This window comes from Thalassophryne amazonica, chromosome 23 (genome assembly GCF_902500255.1).
Source record: "Thalassophryne amazonica chromosome 23, fThaAma1.1, whole genome shotgun sequence".
Taxonomy (NCBI): Eukaryota; Metazoa; Chordata; class Actinopteri; order Batrachoidiformes; family Batrachoididae; genus Thalassophryne; species Thalassophryne amazonica.
Window position 1 is genome coordinate 5,822,814 of NC_047125.1, and position 19,858 is coordinate 5,842,671.

Sequence of the window (19,858 nt, forward strand, 5' to 3'; positions counted from 1 at the left end):
GCAGGAAACATTAGGCTCTTTTATTCCTCACATTGGAGAATAACAAGATAAGGCACCCTGACACTTGCATGACTTTAATCCATGCACTTGTACGCATATCATTGTGACAATCCCACCTGCTGTGTTCCCAGTTGGGCACTGTGCTTTGTTCCACTGGCTGCCACGTGTTGTGTGCTGAACGCTGCGTATATAATTTTCTTAGTGGATTAATCATTTTCTCTGCAAGTTGGCTGTTGAAAAGGCCTCTAATCGCTTCCAGAATCACAGAGGACCGCTCTACAGCAGTTTTTTTTTTTTTTTTTCTCGTGCACGTGCTTAATGAGGTGGAAAAAGCATTTGGAACTGTCTAAAAAGGTAATTGTATTGTAATGGCTTGGTAAAACAGTTGCATGTTCATCCCTTCTTGTGTGCAGCTGTAAAAGTATGTTTGTGATAGATTTAATATCTCATTATAATTGTTCAGATGATCTGCACTCTGATGCGGTGCACTGACGCAATCACTCGCACTGTGTTTTTGACTTGTTTGCGTAATGTTCACGTCATTAATGTGTGATGGAGATTTTCAATATTTCAAAATTTTCTTTGCGCACTTGAATGCAGTTGCGTACAGTTTACACCGGATTATGAGTTTGAGACGGGTTTACTCTCGTGCACAGCAGAGTGCATGCAAGAGCGCGGATCAAAGTCGTGCAAGTGTCTGTGCGCTGTGGATGTGCTGATAGCTTTATTTTCCTTGGCACTATAAAAAGAACAAAACTTCTGGTTTGGTGCTGTTTAAACTGTGCAAAATGTATCCAAAGGCATGGGCATCCATATTGCGCTCACAAACACTCCATTTACAGACCAAGTCAGTGAGGTTAAGACAAAAATTATTAATCAAGATTAGAAAATTAACATGTTTTTGGTGCTGTAACTGGTTAATCTAAATGAATGCTTTATTTTGACAGCCATAGTTGAAGTAGCATGTTTGGTGGCAGAAATAGAGATCAACTTTTAAGTATCAGTCACTCAGTTGCATGTTACAGGTACTTGTGAGGCGAGTAATGCAATACTAGCAAGTCACACTGCTTCGAGTTTATGCCGAGTTTCTCCCCGTGTGAAAGTCGACTCTTCAGGACTGTTGGAAGTTGTTTTATGGCAGCTCAGTTTTGCTGCTATTAGTAGGAGAGAAAATTTCAACGTCCCTCTTCTGGCTCCTTCCGATATGAATCCACATCGATTTGGCGTGAGTTTTACTCTTCTTGATGTTGAGTGGGATCTGAACCGTGGAGCTCCTGGCTGTGAGACGAGTGCAAACTATTGCGACACTGCAACACATTACAGCTGAGATCTATTATACGGGTGGTTGGGGAAGAAAGTCAATAAAGTTGATCAGTGTGACAACTGCACCGGAGAACCGTGTCCGGAGTCCAAACCTGAAAATCTTCTGAGTCGTAATCAGTAATTACACCAAGCCTTCATTGATGTGCATCACTGACGGCCTCCTCTCCCTCCTTCCACAGGGAGACATGCTACTTATTTTGAGAACAAAGGACGCTTGATGTACGTCTGAGGGCCGCGGGACACAACTGGTTAATTCTAACTGGCCTGTCTTTGTCAGCACACACAGACTGCGGGAGGGAGGAGTGCGCTAATGTTACGCTGTTTGCTTTAAGTGTTTCTCCTCTGTGTGCATGTGCGCGAGTGTGTGGAGGGATTTGGGGATACATGATTGGGAAGGGATTGGCACCTCAGGTTTATTGCACAGGGTTTCCTACTTTAACTGGCAGGGACTTGGGGGGGGGGGGTGTTGAGAAGTATAGAAAAGGGGTGTGCTTAAGTAGCGCTCCGTCTGTCCACACTGCGTCTGTGTCTCTCTTCCTCCCCCTTGCCCTCACAGGTTTCCGGTCCTGAGTGCAGGGGTGAGTAATTGAGATGAGCGATATAGCCCCTCCCCTCCATCTTACAACAAATTACTCACCAGCAATGGAAATTAAAAATGCGCAATCTAGTGGTGGCACGTGCACACACAGGCTTGAAGAGATTTTTTTTTTTCTTTTCTTTTTCTTTCCCCCTGACATTTTTGTGGCAGGAAACCGCGGTGTGACATTGGTTTTTATAATGTCACGTATCTGCATTTTTTTTACTCTTAGCTCATTAACGTTCTCAGCAGTGCGCTGCATTCTAGTGGAAGACCTGGGTCAAGTACACAAATGAGAAGATGACTTTTCTCTGTAGCTTGACTGTTTGAAGCGGTTCAAAATAAAAGTTAAAAACCAAAACTAGCACACGGTGCTTCCTGAGGCGTATGTGTCAACAGTGCGGTGGCAAACTCCTCATGGAGGACAAGCCAAGGAACCCAGACACGACTAAACGGGTACCCAAGAAAATAAACATTTCAAAGATACTTTAACTTTACAGCAACCTTAAAAATACTCTCAACAAAATACAAATCTCAATCTTTTTTAAAAGTATGATTCAGTGTTGCAAATCTGCATCTATTTTATTAGTTGGACCCAAAGTGAGCCCCCCCAAAAAAAAGGTGGAAAGCAAGAAGTATCACACCAAAAAAAAAAAAAAAATCCCTTTGAAATTCATCAAGAAGAACTGGGATGTTGGGAGGTGTGTTGGACGTCCTAACCACCGGTTAAATGCCTGTGGCTTTTATTCCCTCTCTGTGATGTTCTGTGCACAGAAAAAAAAAACTGATGGGATTCTGGTGTTTTATTTTTAGGGGAATTTGAGGAGGAGTCCAAGCAGCCAGCGCTGTCGGAGCAACACAAACACCAGCTCAAACACAGAGAACTCTTCCTCTCCTCGACAGTTTGAATCTCTACCTGCTACTCACATACGGTATGTGTTCACTGCAGCGCCACAGACGCTGCTGCTGCTATTTCATTATACCTGCTAAACCGTTACACTGGTTGAACCATAGAATCAGAATTGAATTTATTGCCAAGTAAGTTTGCACATACAAGGAATTTGATCTGGTGTTATTAGTGTATAATAATAGAAAAAAACACTTGTGTAAGAATAAGAGTCAAATAGGCAAAACTATATTCACTGTTAAATAAATATAATGTAGTGGACTGGGACTGTGCATAAACAGGTGATTGGAGTACAGGTGTATGACAGGTGATGGTAGAATATCACTGGTTGCTGCAGCTGAATCACTGAGTGTAACTGTTCAGTCGCAGAATCCAATGTATACAATCAATCAATCAAAAAAAAAAAAAAAAAAAAATATAGATATATATATATATACTCATAGTGGCTTGCAAAAGTATTCATAAACCCTTGGTATTTCATGCATTTTAATTTGTTTATGGCATTTCAAATCCAAAAAGTAAATCAGGCTTCTCAACATAAAATTTCTTAAACTCACACTGAAAGCAAATCTCTATAACTTGATATAATTATTCTCTGTATCCTCTGTGTATATAGTTGAATGTGGTATTTTTATCATTTGTCTTAAATTGTTGTATGAGGTTTTAGCTAGACAAGGTGAAGCTGCAACTTAAACTTTGCTAAATTTTATTCAGTGACAATAATAGCCATCTCAATTAATCAAAAATATAAAAGCCAAGATGATGGGTTGCATACGTAATGGGCCGCTTTGGGATAATACCTGTAAATAATCAGTTTTAATTGCCAGTTTTCTTCAGACGAGTCAAGGGGATGGATACATGAACATTTCTAAGTCACTGAATATGTCTCGGCCTTTCTTTACATCAGTTATGAAGAAATACAAACAGTATGGCAATCTATGGTAAATCTGTGTGGAGTAGACAGTTCTCAAAACTGAATGACTGTGCAAGAAGGAGAAGAGTGAGGAAAGACACCCAGACAACCCAGAAGAAGTTACAGGCTTCTGTGGCTGTGATTGGAGATATTGTGCACAGTGCAAGTTTTGAATTTTTTATCCATAGTATTGAGCTTCATGATGAAGGGGTCTAGAGGAGGATTTCTTTCACCAAAACATGTGATCTAGGCTTGCATCTCAGATGTACCTGCTGGCAAATTGCATCTGAACTTTCAGATCTTCTTTTTAAGAAAATCCTCCTGTATAAACCCCCCCCCCCCCCCCCCCCCAAAAAAAAAAAGATTACTGATGTATATTGAATGTTGGTTACTCTAAAGTCAGTAAAAGTCAGTTTCTGTTACACAATTTTTTTTATTTTTTTTTATGCAACCTGTGTGAATGCAGTAAGCTGTTATGTAAACTGAAGATATGGCATCACAGATCTGACAGTTTCTTAAAGTGTTGAGTAAAACCTGCTTTTATGTGTGCGTGCACCAAACTATAAGTACCACTTAGTCTTTTGACTTTCTTATGTTGTCCCTCTGCATTTATTTCATGGACCTGTATTTTGTTTTAAACCAGTGATGCACCGAGGAGACATATTTTCTCACATCTATCTGGAAATTAAAAGTTTTTATTACTTCAGCTGTTTATTGATGTGCAGCGAATCAAATTGTATCATTTGGACAGAAAATCTTAATCGCTGACTTGGTGAGGCACATAAATTCAAGGCTTTATAGCGACAGGTCAGGAAATTTTGAATTAGGAAATGGTGGAGCACATGTTGGGATTTTATTTATTTAATTACATATATGGTTAGATGTTTTTTCTTTTTATTTTTTGTCTGAACACTGCTAACTCTCTCTGCAGGGGAAAATGTAACGTCACCCTGCTGAATGAAACAGACGTCCTGGCTGGCTACCTTGAGAAAGAAGTGAGATGTGCTCACATGTCATTATTTAGATGTGGTGTCCTATGAGTATACTTAGAAGTTTCAGTTCCACTTTACAGCAGTCTTTGAAAAGACTGGGTTTATTTTGTTCCTGTGTGTTTGATCCAGGACTGTTTCTTCTACTCGCTGGTGTTTGACCCCGTTCAGAAGACTCTGCTGGCAGACCAAGGAGAGATCCGGGTGGGATCCAAGTACCCAGGCAGAAATACCAGACAAGTTAGCTGAGGGTGAGCTACATGTTAAACATTAAGAATTACAATTAGACAAACTGCAGTCAATCACTGACGTCTGTCCTTCCACTTTACAAATTGTCAGTTTAAAGAAAAAAATGTCTGGCTTAGTCTTGTTGTTTTTATTATTATTATTATTATTATTACTTCTGATTACGTTTAAAATCCTCTTCTTCTTTTGGCTGCTTCCCGTTCGAGGTCACCACAGCAGATCAGTCATTTCCATCTCACCCTGTCCTCTGTACCTTTCTCCGTCTCTTTATTAGGGATGTGAATCATACAACACCTCACGATTCGATTCAGAATCGATTTTCGATTCAAAGAGCTCTGAGAAATAGTTGTATTACTAAAAAAATGTTTATGTTTAAGAAAATGCAGCTTTACAAGGTTAATCAAGTAATTCTAGATGTAAATTTACTTATCTGCTTTGCTCGTTAGAAGTTGTCTGGCAGTTTAGCGAAGCGCTGGTCAGTAGCGGGCAGATACCGCTGCTCCGCTCCTTTTTGCTCCGGGTGATGGCATAACATGTGGGCTTGCGGATTTGAAGTGTTTCCGAAGTGCTTGACTTTCATTTTGCAGATTTTACACATTGCATAAGTCATGTCAAGCTCCTCCTTACGCAGCAAATAATAAAATCCAAAATGCGCCCAAACATTTGCCTTCAAGCTGCAGCTCACGAGTGTTTGAAGCATACCCCCCACACCCCCCCCCCCCCCCCGGAGTACAGAAGCCGTTGTAGCACACACAGCGAGTAAGCAAGAAAATGTTTAAAAAAAAAATGTTTTTCCCCAAACACCCCTACTGTTTATATACCTGAGATCCCTCCACTGCACATGACCAAACCATCTCAATCTCAAAGCCTCCTGCCTTTTGTTAGCGGCACCGTCTCTAAGCCGTACAACGTAGCTGGTCTCACTGCTGTCTTGTACACGTTCCTTCACGCTTACCAACTTTCTCCAGCCGCTCCACCCTGCTGCACTTTCTCTTCACCTCTCTGCCACACTCTCCATTACTTTGGACAAATGAGTTTGTCCAGCTTGGATGTGTCCTTTTTGGATGTGTGCCCACCCCGCACGCGTGCACTTTATGGTGTAAAAGAAGATGCTGGCTACTGCGTACTGGTGAACTGCAGATGTTAAACAACCGCAACCTCCTCAGAAAGTCAAATCAAATCAATTTATTTATATAGAACCAAATCACAACAACAGTTGCCCCAAGGTGCTTTATATTGTAAGGCAAAAGCCATACAATAATTACAGAAAAACCAAATAAAGTCCGCCTGCTCTGTCCTTTCCTGTGCAGGTGGTTGTTTTGGTCCAGTCCAGTTTGTTGTCCAGCCATAGCCCGAGGGTACTTGTAGAATTCCACAGCCTCCACCTCAGCTACCTCAATCAGAACTGGTCATGGGCTTAGGTCTGGACATCCCCGATGTCATCCTCATCACCTCTGTTCCCTTTGCCAACATGCTCATTCAAGTCCACTCCTATCACCACTATTTCATCCTTGGGTACACTCCACCACCTCATCTAACTCAACCAAACATCTTTCTCCTTCATCTCGCAACCTACCTGTGGGGCATATGCACTGATGATATTCATCATCACCCCTTCAATTTGAACTTCACACTCATCACTCTGTCAGACCCTCGATTAACCTCCAACACACTCTTAGCGTAATCTTCCTTTAAAATGACCCCAACACCATTTCTCTTCCCATCCATACAACAACTTAAACCCACCACCTACGTATCTCCTGGCCTTACTTCCTTTTCAGCACTTTGAGTGTACTGGCTGTATACCCCATGTGGTTGAGAGTTGACAAATTTTACGGTTACCGCACTGCCTCCTTCAACCCTCCTCATTTGTCCGAGCTTGGGACCCTCGTAATGTACTGGCTGCACACCCCTTGTGGCTGAGTTGGGTAACATATCAGTGTCTTAAATTTAAAAATCAGAGATGTTTATGATGTGTCTTGACCCACTTGCGGGCATTCCCCATACAGTGGGAATTGCAGTTCTAGACATACAAAAATGCAAACATTTACATTTTCATCCCACGTTATTTAATATTACCAATTTTCTGGATGATGAGTTGCATTGGAGTATCAGTTGCATTTATTTATATTTTAAAAATATATTTCACAAAAATTCAAGAAATAATATTGGTAACAATTTGGAAAGCCTGTTCAGTCACACACTAGACTAAATAAGATGCTAACAGGCTAAACACGTTTGTTGTTTCCACTGTACTAAAAATGTACTGACTGGGATTTTATCCATTTATGTGGTGTGTCTAGTGTTAACCCGTTTTTTGTTTTTTTTTTGTTGTTTGGTTTGTTTTTTGTTTGTTTGTTTGTTTGTGTTTTTGACATACAAGGTTGCTTCATAATATCCCAGGACCTCCCACACTAGTTGACCAAAAAAACAAACAAACCACAGACCACCTCAGGCTTTTCCTCTGATCATATTTCATCATTTTATGTTATTTTCCTTAATGTATTTAAAAAGAATGGTCTAATATTTGCGTGTCTTATCTTGGTGTGTGCTAGTGTTGTGCAGTCAATATTGTGTTGCACTGTTACACTGGTGATGACTTTGATACTGAGCGCTTCCTATGAAAAGCTCTGTGACCTGCTGATTTCCTTGTTATCTGGAGTTAACTTGTTGTCTTGTTAACTTGGATTGGAGATTGCAGAGCATGGGCCAGTAGATTACATGGATGAAAAATGGCCTGCTTTTTGGTGGATTTCCACTTTGGAATGATGCCTGATGTTTTTCCATCAGGCATCTTGTTGGGCACCAATGGGCCCTTGAAGCAAAGCCGTTGGTTTTTATTTCGCATTTTCTAATCTTTCCCTGCTAACCCTAAAGAGCACGTGTGTGAGTAATACTTACCTTTTTATGTTAAACTGACCTGTTATGGTCTTCTGAAACAGTTGATAGATGCATTTTATAGCTTAAAAACAGGAGCAATGCTAACGCGTTAGCATGTCTATGACATTTTCAGTGTTAAAGTTAGCATTAAGCTGTCACCTGTAAATGGACTGCATTTGTATAGCGCTTTTCCATCTGCATCAGACGCTCAAAGCGCTTTAGAAATAATTCCTCACATTCACCCCAATGTGAGGTTGCTGCCATACAAGGTGCTCACTACACACCGGAAGCAACTAGGGGAATTAAAGACCTTGCCCAAGGGCCCTTTGTGAATTTTTTTTTTCCCAGTCAGGCTGGGATTTGAACCGAGGAGCTTCTGGTCTCAAGCCCAATGCCTTAACCAGGAGACCATCCCTTACAGGAAGCCAAAACCGGGGTAATGGATCAGTCTTTGTTCTCCTGGTTCTAACTCGATCAGCAGCATTTTGAACCATGTGAGACCTTTGATCCATGTTGTGACAAGCCAGAAATAAAAGCACTACAGCTATATATTCTAGATGTGACAAAGGCCTGAATCAATGTCTCTATAACTCCCAAAGATGGAATAGATGTAACATAAAAATGTGCAAAAATTTAAATACTGTGAATACTTTCTGGATGCACTGTAAAACGTACAGGAACATTAGAGGATGTTAGAGGGTTTGTAGGCCCAAGTGTAGGGTCCAGTCCCTTAAAGATTTTAATTGGTATGTGGTCAGATACCCCCTTAAGGTCTTCATCTCACTTCTGGTTGGTTTCAGGTGAATCATACAACCGTTTCCGGAGAAACGGAGACCAAAGTGTGGGACCCAAATAACCAGCTCAAAGACCCTCAGATTGATCAATTCCTGGTGGTGGCGAGGTAACATCACCCACATTACTCTTACATAATTCTTCAGTAGGACTTTTTATTATTTTGAGGAAACGTGTGGCCATATTTTCATGTTTTCCTTATGGGTTACAGTGTCATGTGTTTTAAATACTCAGGAAGGAATGTGTTGTTTGCTTCAGTGTAAGCAGCACTTTTATTCAAGCTCTAACTGGTCCTGCTGGGATGCTGATGTTTTCCTGTGTTAACTGTAGCGGCACGTGTTTGTTACAGAGCCGTGGGACTTTTGCTCGGGCCTTGGACTGCAGTAGCTCCATTCGCCAGCCGAGCCTCCCATGAGCGCAGCTGCAAGCTTCCAGAGACATCACGCGGGTGAGAATCACCAAAAAAATGTACCCAGTAGTTTTATTATTACCGCTACTGAGTTTGTTGGACTGAATATAAGGAGGACAGAAAACATTCATGACTGATGGCTGTTTTTATCTGAACATCATCTTGGGAAATATCATTAGGACTTTGTTGAAATTTGTCTCCATCATCTGATGGTTGAGATTTGTACTTTTAGGCGGTTAGAATGGGAGGCAGAGCCTTCAGCTTTCAGGCTCCTCTCCTGTGGAACCAGCTCCCAGTTCAGATCAGGGAGACAGACACCCTCTCTACTTTTTAAGATTAGGCTTAAAATGTTCCTTTTTGCTAAAGCTTATAGTGTAGGGCTGGATCAGGTGACCCTGAACCATCCCTTAGTTATGCTGCTATAGACTTAGACTCTGGGGGGTTCCCATGATGCACCTGAGTGTTTCTTTCTCTCTTTTTGCTCTGTATACACCACTCTGCGTTTAATCATTAGTGATTGATCTCTGCTTCCCCTCCACAGCATGTCTTTTTTCCTGGTTCTCTCTCTCAGCCCCAACCTGTCCCAGCAGAAGACTGCCCCTCCCTGAGACTCTGGTTCTGCTGGAGGTTTTCTTCCTGTTAAAAGGGAGTTTTGCCTTCCCACTGTTGCCAAGTGCTTGCTCACAGGGTGTCGTTTGACTGTTGGGGTTTTTCTCCGTAATTATTGTATGGCCTTGCCTTACAATATAAAGCGCCTTGGGGCAACTGTTTGTTGTGATTTGGCGCTATATAATAAAATTGATTGATTTAATCTTCATTTCTGGTCCTCGTGTCTGCAATGTCCTTATGTTTTCTTTCTGTTCTTAGTTCCACGCTATGGACACACGGCAGAAGACAACTATGACCTGGCTAAGCCATGTCCACCCTAGTGCTCAAGGCGGTCCAGTCCTGTGCCGTGACGAGATGGAGGAATGGAGCCGCCTCGGAGGCCATTGCTGTTTGAGAGAAGCGCTAGAGAATACGGCAAGGACTTCATGACATCCGCCGAGGACTTTGTAAGATTTTTGTCTTTTTTTTTTTTTCCCATCTCCATACATTTGATGTCACCAATCAGTCCAGTTCAGTGAGAATTTCTGCTTCATTTCTGGATAAATCAGCTGCTGTCTGGGACATCCTGGGAATTGTGGGATTCCCAAGAGTTGCTGGCCTGTAGCCAGTCTATAGACCAATACTGTTAGCACTCTCTGGAGCGGATTGCTGGAGGCTCTGATTTTTGCCCAGTGAAAACTTGTGTTGGTCAGGGTTGTGTTCGGTCTTCTACAGTGTTCAGTGCTCACATGGACTGGGTGTTTAGGTTGATAAAAAAGGAATGGCCTGAGAGTCTGTCTTGTTTTTTTTTTGGTTTTTTGTTTTTGTTTGGTTTTTTTTATATGCTGACATACCTCATCGAATGCCCAAGCATTTTATTAGGAGTCCATGAAAGTTTTTAAGTTATTATGTTGTTGTTGTTGTTGAACTGCATTAGACCTGGTTGGTTAGTGAATACATGTGTTGTGTAGCTTAAAAGCTTACCAGATTTTGGGGTGTTGCATGGACTTTTCAGGTAGCTTTTGCTGACCTTGACTTATGGATGATGCTGGTGATCTTTGCTGAATCGAGTGGACTACTTGATACTGAGAATTGGATGCTAACCAGTGCTCTAAGGTGACGGCTGGATGTCTTTGGTATCAGGTCTCATCAAGGATCCTTGGAGACTGGTGGACTGACAAGTGGTTGTTTTAGGGAGAACATTAAGATGATGAGTATCTCTTGCACTAAGAAGGGAGTGTCAGCATTGCCCATTTTGGCCGAGTGGTGCATTTATTCGTGGCATGCTCTGGCACATAGCCTGCCTGAGTGTTATGGATGCCTGGTGACTGCGCGAAGACCAAGGGAAAACACCTGTGCCTTGCACATTTGCTTCAGCTGCACAATCGTTCGCAGCCCCCCAAATGCCTTACCTGGTGAAGATGTCATCATTGCGTGCTTGATCTCTCTGGGGTTGTCTGTAAATGTTCCTGGTGAGCCACAGTAAACGTCAATTTAAGAGTTGTGGTACAAGAGTTGCACTACATTTCCATCCACTTTTTTCACCTGTCTTGTGGACCCATTTTGAACACCTTTTCTCAGTGGGAATTTGGTGAGTGTGTGGGGGTGTCTATATAGATCGAAAAAAAGTCTCGCTCTCTTCTTCTGCGTCTCTCATCTCAGTCTCCTCAATTCTCTCTCCTCCTCGCTCTCTCTCTCTCTCTCTCTCTCTCTCTCTCTCTCTCTCGAGAGAGAGAGAGAGAGAGAGAGAGAGAGAGAGAGAGAGAACAAACTCATCTCTGTGCTTGTCCTGTTAGCCTCAGTGCTGCTTTTGATACTGTTGACCATAAAAGTTTATTACAGAGATTAGAGCATGCCATAGGTATTAAAGGCGCTGTGGTGGTTTGAATCATATTTATCTAATAGATTACAATTTGTTCATGTAAATGGGGAGTCCTCTTCACAGACTAAGGTTAATTATGGAGTTCCACAAGGTTCTGTGCTAGGACCAATTTTATTCACTTTATACATGCTTCCCTTAGGCAGTATTATTAGACAGCATTGCTTAAATTTCATTGTTACGCAGATGATACCCAGCTTTATCTATCCATGAAGCCAGAGGACACACACCAATTAGTTAAACTGCAGGAATGTCTTACAGACATAAAGACATGGATGACCTCTAATTTCCTGCTTTTAAATTCAGATAAAACTGAAGTTATTGTACTTGGCCCCACAAATCTTAGAAACATGGTGTCTAACCAGTTCCTTACTCTGGATGGCATTACCCTGACCTCCAGTAATACTATGAGAAATCTTGGAGTCATTTTTGATCAGGATATGTCCTTCAATGTGCATATTAAGCAAATATGTAGTACTGCTTTTTTGCATTTGCACAATATCTCTAAAATTAGAAAGGTCTTGTCTCAGAGTGATGCTGAAAAACTAATTCATGCATTTATTTCCTCTAGGCTGGACTATTGTAATTCATTATTATCAGGTTGTCCTAAAAGTTCCCTGAAAAGCCTTCAGTTAATTCAAAATGCTGCAGCTAGAGTACTGACGGGGACTAGAAGGAGAGAGCATACTTCACCCATATTGGCTTCTCTTCATTGGCTCCCTGTTAATTCCTGAATAGAATTTAAAATTCTTCTTCTTACTTATAAGGTTTTGAATAATCAGGTCCCATCTTATCTTAGGGACCTCATAGTACCATATCACCCCAATAGAGCGCTTCGCTCTCAGACTGCAGGCTTACTTGTAGTTCCTAGGGTTTTTAAGAGTAGAATGGGAGGCAGAGCCTTCAGCTTTCAGGCTCCTCTCCTGTGGAACCAGCTCCCAATTCGGATCAGGGAGACAGACACCCTCTCTACTTTTAAGATTAGGTTTAAAACTTTCCTTTTTGCTGAAGGCAAACACCGTATTAGTGAGCAGAAGCTAACAGGCTAATTCATGTTATTGTACTAGGTGTAAAGAACTCAAGAGTAAACTACTTCTTGCTTGGAGCTAAACATACACATTTCCCTCACTAAATGTAATTAAAACTTGAAAAACACTTACACATTTTCATAACATTTATATTTAGCCTAACCTTAGCTTAGCTGTCCTTTGTGTTGCCATTTTGGCTGTCCAAAAAGTCCACACAAGTGGAGTACCGCAAAGTATGAATGTTTATATTGGCTCTTTATTTCAAGAGTATGGACTTTCTCTTCACTCATGGTGGTGAAGAGAGAGCTGAATAGGGGCGCAAAGCTCTCGATTTACCGATCGATCTACGTTCCGATCCTCACCTATGGTCATGACATTTGGCTCATGACCGAAAGAACGAGATCGCAGGTACAAGCGGCCAAGATGAGTTTCCTACGCAGGGTGGCTGGGCGCTCCCTTAGAAATAGGGTGGGTGAAGAACTCGGTCACTCGGGAGGAGCTCGGAGTCGAGCCGCTGCTCCTCCACGTCGAAAGGAGTCAGTTGAGGTGGTTCGGGCATCTTTTCCGGATGCCCCCCAGACGCCTCGCTGGAGAGGTGTTCCGGGCACGTCCCATTAGGAGGAGGCCCCGGGGAAGACCCAGGACACGCTGGAAGGACTACATCTCTCGGCTGACTTGGGAACACCTTGGGGTTCCCCCGGAGGAGCTGGGGGAGGTGTGTGTGGATCGGGAGGTCTGGGCGGCTTTGCTTGAGCTGCTGCCCCCGCGACCTGACTCCGGATAAAGCGGAAGAAAATGGATGGATGGATGGATGGACTTTCAGTTTGAAAGCGTGATTTATAAACTTCAGTTGTTTTCGAAGACCCAGTACATTCTTTGCACTCAGATCAGCTTTATGGTGCATTACCATCACCTTCTGCTCCAGTGTGGATTACAGTACCTTTGAGATCAGCACACAGGAACAGGTTGTAATGCTGGTACTTGTGCCATCTTGTGGTCATAAATGATGATGCAATATTTCCTTCATATATAGATGACATCAAAATATGTCAAAGGACCAGCAAAACATGTACAAAACCCCCCAAAACAAACAAATGCGACATATGTCTGGTAAACACACTACCAGTACATAAAATGAATGACTGAATAGAGAAGGTACGTGACCCGCGCAGTGTGTACTTCTGATCCCATAACACATTGCACGCTGTTGCTTGGTTGAGGACAACAACAATGAAGCAAACTCACATTATTGTCCACCGTTTCACACATTTCTTCTTAAATCTATTTATAATAGAGCAATAGCTACAGACACGGTGGATTGCTTTGATTCAAGCAGTAAAGCAACAGAACCTGGACAGATCAGCCTTGAGCCCAGGAAAGCATGCTGTGTTGTGTGAGCTTCACTTTACCTCTGGTAAATAATAATGAATGGATATTTAGCAAGTTGTGAAAGTAAAGTGCCAGCATGAAAATAGGAATAGAATTACAAATTACAAATGGATAGCAATAGAATTACAAATAAACTACTAATAAACTAATACACTCAACAAAAATATAAACGCAACACTTTTGGTTTTGCTCCCATTTTGTATGAGATGAACTCAAAGATCTAAAACTTTTTCCACATACACAATATCACCATTTCCCTCAAATATTGTTCACAAACCAGTCTAAATCTGTAATAGTGAGCACTTCTCCTTTGCTGAGATAATCCATCCCACCTCACAGGTGTGCCATATCAAGATGCTGATTAGACACCATGATTAGTGCACAGGTGTGCCTTAGACTGTCCACAATAAAAGGCCACTCTGAAAGGTGCAGTTTTGTTTTATTGGGCGGGGATACTAGTCAGTATCTGGTGTGACCACCATTTGCCTCATGCAGTGCAACACATATCCTTCGCATAGAGTTGATCAGGTTGTCAATTGTGGCCTGTGGAATGTTGGTCCACTCCTCTTCAATGGCTGTGCGAAGTTGCTGGATATTGGCAGGAACTGGTACACGCTGTCGTATACGCCGGTACAGAGCATCCCAAACATGCTCAATGGGTATGGGTGAGTATGCCGGCCATGCAAGAACTGGGACATTTTCAGCTTCCAAGAATTGTGTACAGATCCTTGCAACATGGGGCCGTGCATTATCCTGCTGCAACATGAGGTGATGTTCTTGGATGTATGGCACAACAATGGGCCTCGGGATCTGGTCACGGTATCTCTGTGCATTCAAAATGCCATCAATAAAATGCACCTGTCTTCTTCGTCCATAACAGACGCCTGCCCATACCATAACCCCACCGCCACCATGGGCCACTCGATCCACAACATTGACATCAGAAAACCGCTCACCCACACGCTGTCTCCCATCTGCCCTGAACAGTGTGAACCGGGATTTATCCGTGAAGAGAACACCTCTCCAACGTGCCAAACGCCAGCGAATGTGAGCATTTGCCCACTCAAGTCAGTTACGATGACGAACTGGAGTCAGGTCGAGACCCCGATGAGGACGACGAGCATGCAGATGAGCTTCCCTGAGACGGTTTCTGACAGTTTGTGCAGAAATTCTTTGGTTATGCAAACTGATTGTTTCAGCAGGTGTCCGAGTGGCTGGTCTCATACGATCTTGGAGGTGAACATGTTGGATGTGGAGGTCCTGGGCTGGTGTGGTTACACATGGTCTGCGGTTGTGAGGCTGGTTTGATGTGCTGCCAAATTCTCTGAAACGCCTTTGGAGACGGCTTATGGTAGAGAAATGAACATTCAATACACGAGCAACAGCTCTGGTTGACATTCCTGCTGTCAGCATGCCAATTGCACGCTCCCTCAAATCTTGCAACATCTGTGGCATTGTGCTGTGTGATAAAACTGCACCTTTCAGAGTGGCCTTTTATTGTGGACAGTCTAAGGCACACCTGTGCACTAATCATGGTGTCTAATCAGCATCTTGATATGGCACACCTGTGAGGTGGGATGGATTATCTCAGCAAAGGAGAAGTGCTCACTATCACAGATTTAGACTGGTTTGTGAACAATATTTGAGGGAAATGGTGATATTGTGTATGTGGAAAAAGTTTTAGATCTTTGAGTTCATCTCATACAAAATGGGAGCAAAACCAAAAGTGTTGCGTTTATATTTTGAGTGTATTTAAACAGGAAATGTTAGATTTTTTTTTTTTATTATTATATCTATTTTCAAAGTTCAATAATCAGAAGCCTCCAGGCTTTTAAAAACTTTCATGGACTCCTTATAAAAATGTTTGGGCATTCAATGAGGTATGTCAGCATATGAAATAAAAACAAGAAAGACTTCTTAGTTGCATGAATTGTGTCATACCGTCAGCAAAACAAATATGGTAGAAAAACAGGAAGCGCACCATCGTGTACCTTCTCTATAGCATCGCTTAAAATGTTCAACAATTGGCTTTAGGATCTACAGTTTAAACAGCCTGAACATGAGAACATGACAAAGAAATCGTAGTCTGTGTGTACATGTAAGAAGATACATGACCCAAGATGCGCTCATCAACGTGACGTGAACAGACTTGGATTCCATCTTTGAACTGATGTACTGATTTAGCAGGATAAATGTTAGTGACGCTATCGGCCTGTTTTTGGGTAGAGTTCTGCCAAAAGGCCTTCAAAAGTCAAAGAATTGTAGGAATTGTTATAGTTTTGTTGTTGTTGAACTCCATTAGACTGGTTAATTAAATTGAATACATGTGTTGTCCAGATTTTGGGGTGCTGCATGGATTTGATGCTTTGATAAGTATTAGTCCACATTTTTATGGTTTTACTGTAAAACTTGAGTAATCTGAAGGGTCAAAGTGGTGTTTATGTGTCTGTTAATTTTTGGTTGAAGATGTTGCTTTTTTATTATTATTATTATTTATTTATTTATTTATTTTTTATCCTGAAGCTTCCCTGGAAGTCTTTAGCCAGTGTGGTCCAGTTTTACTACATGTGGAAGACAACTGACCGCTACATCCAACAGGTGTGTCATAAAATAATCACCAGTTAGTTTGTTATGGATTTCTTTTTTTTTTTATCAGCTGTGCTCTTCACTAACAGTTAATTTTTTTCTCTTCTTTTTTAGAAAAGGCTGAAGGCAGCTGAGGCAGACAGTAAGCTGAAACAAGTCTACATCCCCACCTAGTGAGTATTACTGCAAACTGCAGGCCGTCGTGTCTATTGAATTACAACCAATGACAGTAAAACTTTCTTCTTCTGTCAATCAGCACCAAACCCAACCCCAATCAGATCATGGTGCCAGGAAGTAAACCTGGTGTGAACGGGGCTACAAGCTTTCAGAAAGGTCTCAGCTGTGAAAGCTGCCACAGTAAGTACCCTCACTGTGAAAGTTTGGACAGATTTACCCCCAAAAAAGATTTTTGTCAAATCAAATTACACTGTTTGAAGTTACAAATTGAAAATGCTCTCAATGGAAAGATTTTTTTTTTTTTTTTTTTTTTTTTGTATGGATCAACTGAGTATTGGAGAAAAAAAAAAACTATGCTCACATGAGGTGGATTTACAGGTGATTTAAAATAGCTGTATTTTGTCATACTTGAATCGAAACACTTTTTCCACTATTACAGGTCACAAGCCATACAGAAAGAATCACATAACATTCGAAAATGCATGACACGATATGTGCGTTCAGAGGAAGAGAGCACTTGTTTTACCTCAGAGATAATGTTATGGCAATATTGGATTAGAAAAAACAGTGAAATGGCTATATTTAGCAGGTCATGGCCTTCCATGACCATGACATTACAGGTTGCTGGAATTACAGTTAGCACTGTATCTGGTATTGTGAAAACCCAATGAGCGGGTGAAGGAAACAATAAAGTACAAAGCAAATATAAATTCATCACTAAAAATGGACCAACGTTCTGTTCTCTCACTCTCACACACACACACATTCATATAAATATGTGAAACTACTGTATATGCAGGTTCTTGTAGTGTCTGGCCTTTTCACTTTGGGTCACCACAGCAGATTGGATATGGATCTGCATGTTGATTTGGCACGTTTTACGCCAGATGCCCTTCCTGACGCAACTTCACATTACATGGACAGTGGGCACGGCTGGTGTTTCCCTGGAAACAAGTGTGCTAACGTCTTGGCCACCACACTGGCCGCAACAGAAACACTGTGTATGGGTATCAAAACATTATGAACAACCTCAAATCAGAGAATCTGCGGTGGGATGTAAAATACAAATAATAAAACCCCAGTAGTGATTCTTAGATTTTCTTTGAATGTTGTTTCATTGTAGACTGTATGATCCCAAGATTTTTCATGTTTTCTTTCTTTCAGCAACATTACATTTAATATGAATCCATTTCTGCATCGAAGGCTTGCAACATTTTCTAAAATAAGAAAAAAATAGTTACTGGGGCAGTGTCGGACTAACTAGAGACCGCAGTCGTAAAGCACTAACCTCCACCAACACAAGTTTCCAATTCCACACATTTTTACCTTGGAAAAAATAGTCAAAGCCAACTCCTGTTATGAGTGGAAAGGAATAGACACATAACCTCTGCCCTCCTCTAGAGGTTTAGCAAAAAAAAAAAAATATATATATATATATATATATATTAGTGGAATTTGTTCGTGATTGGTTTGATCAGATGTCTCCGTCATCACAGTGGTTTACCTTTCATTAAACTAGCGACGCAGTCACCACAGTGGTATGCCTGGGGCCCTCCCAACATGCAGTGCAGGCTGTGCGCGTCTTGCTGGCTCTACTGGAAAAAGTATGGAGGATTGAAGACCCCCACTCAGCTAGAGGGCGCCACTAGACCTGGCTCTGTATGTCTGATTCCTTACAGTTCGATCCAATCTCGACTGGTGTCCAAAGCAGCACCGATATCAGCTGTGTCTTTCATAATATACAGGAGTCAGGCCCCCGGGGTCACATGACACGACAGGAGGTCCAGGGCATGTCGCCATTCACGCGAAATGAGGGCCGAGCCAAGCTGTTGGCCAAAAACCGCCAGACGTTCATTCTGCAGACTACCAAGCTGACACGCATTGCTCGACGGGTATGCGAGGACATCCTGCAACCTCGCCGTGCGGCACGGCGGCCCTACGCCTCCATCAATGCCAACGCTGTCAAAGCTGAGTGTATGTACACCTACAGTTTGATCTGCACAAGTCATAAACTCGCACGTAATTCGTATATGTTTTGTCGTCTCTGATTTCTAGCCACACTGGAGCGGTTACACATTAACCAGAAAATCCTAAATCTAGTAACACTCTGTGTGTCAACATGAAGTCATGTCTGCAGTAAAGTGTCCAAACTGTTGTAAAATTTTGAAATTTCATCTTTTCAGTTGTCTTTGATCAGTTGTTAAAAAAAAAAAAATGCAGTTGTGCAGTTGTTAATGAAAGGGAGCTGTGGAATGTTCCATATTGCTGTCATGACACGGCCTGAGGTTCTCAGATCTGGAGGAGTCCAGGTTTTTGTGGAATAGCTCAGGATTACAGTTCCCTTCCTCTGTCCTATTTGCTTTGACCCCATATGTACTTACATTGTTTTCTGTTTGTTCAGGTATGATCAGATTGCCAAAGGCCACAAAAGCGCCATTAAAAAGCAAATTGGTTCCTCGGCAGTCACTGGCGACCATTGTGAAGGATCTTGGTAAGTAGACTTCCTGTACCAGGCTTTTCTCTCTGCTGAACTCTGAATGCCACATGTATTTGTTGAATTGCTGGCTGTTTGAGTGGTGTCCAAAAAATGAGGTGGGCTTCATAGATAATTGGCAAAGCTTCTGGGGAAAACCTGGTCTTGTTAGGAGAGACGGCATCCATCCCACTTTGGATGGAGCAGCTCTCATTTCTAGAAATCTGGCCAATTTTCTTAAATCCTCCAAACCGTGACTATCCAGGGTTGGGACCAGGAAGCAGAGTTGTAGTCTTACACACCTCTCTGCAGCTTCTCTCCCCCTGCCATCCCCTCATTACCCCATCCCCGTAGAGACGGTGCCTGCTCCCAGACCACCAATAACCAGCAAAAATCTATTTAAGCATAAAAATTCAAAAAGAAAAAATAATATAGCACCTTCAACTGCACCACAGACTAAAACAGTTAAATGTGGTCTATTAAACATTAGGTCTCTCTCTTCTAAGTCCCTGTTGGTAAATGATATAATAATTGATCAACATATTGATTTATTCTGCCTTACAGAAACCTGGTTACAGCAGGATGAATATGTTAGTTTAAATGAGTCAACACCCCCGAGTCACACTAACTGTCAGAATGCTCGTAGCACGGGCCGGGGCGGAGGATTAGCAGCAATCTTCCATTCCAGCTTATTAATTTAAT

At 41.9% G+C, this 19,858-nt stretch overlaps 2 protein-coding genes across 2 annotated transcripts in view; both read left to right on the plus strand.

Moving 5' to 3' along the window:
* LOC117504818 overlaps window positions 1–19,858 on the plus strand; it is a 3,434,143-nt gene that overhangs the window by 3,347,433 nt on the left and 66,852 nt on the right. The gene's annotated exons all lie outside the window — the stretch shown is intronic.
* Window positions 1–19,858, plus strand: part of mta2 (metastasis associated 1 family, member 2) — a 74,748-nt gene that overhangs the window by 39,203 nt on the left and 15,687 nt on the right. The window contains 15 exon segments of the mRNA XM_034164586.1: window positions 2,714–2,796; window positions 2,798–2,832; window positions 4,652–4,715; window positions 4,842–4,928; window positions 4,930–4,971; window positions 8,636–8,736; window positions 8,979–9,075; window positions 9,904–10,014; window positions 10,017–10,091; window positions 16,444–16,518; window positions 16,621–16,679; window positions 16,763–16,863; window positions 18,203–18,342; window positions 18,429–18,657; window positions 19,085–19,174. Of these exon segments, the coding sequence (XP_034020477.1) occupies window positions 2,714–2,796; window positions 2,798–2,832; window positions 4,652–4,715; window positions 4,842–4,928; window positions 4,930–4,971; window positions 8,636–8,736; window positions 8,979–9,075; window positions 9,904–10,014; window positions 10,017–10,091; window positions 16,444–16,518; window positions 16,621–16,679; window positions 16,763–16,863; window positions 18,203–18,342; window positions 18,429–18,657; window positions 19,085–19,174 (1,389 nt within the window).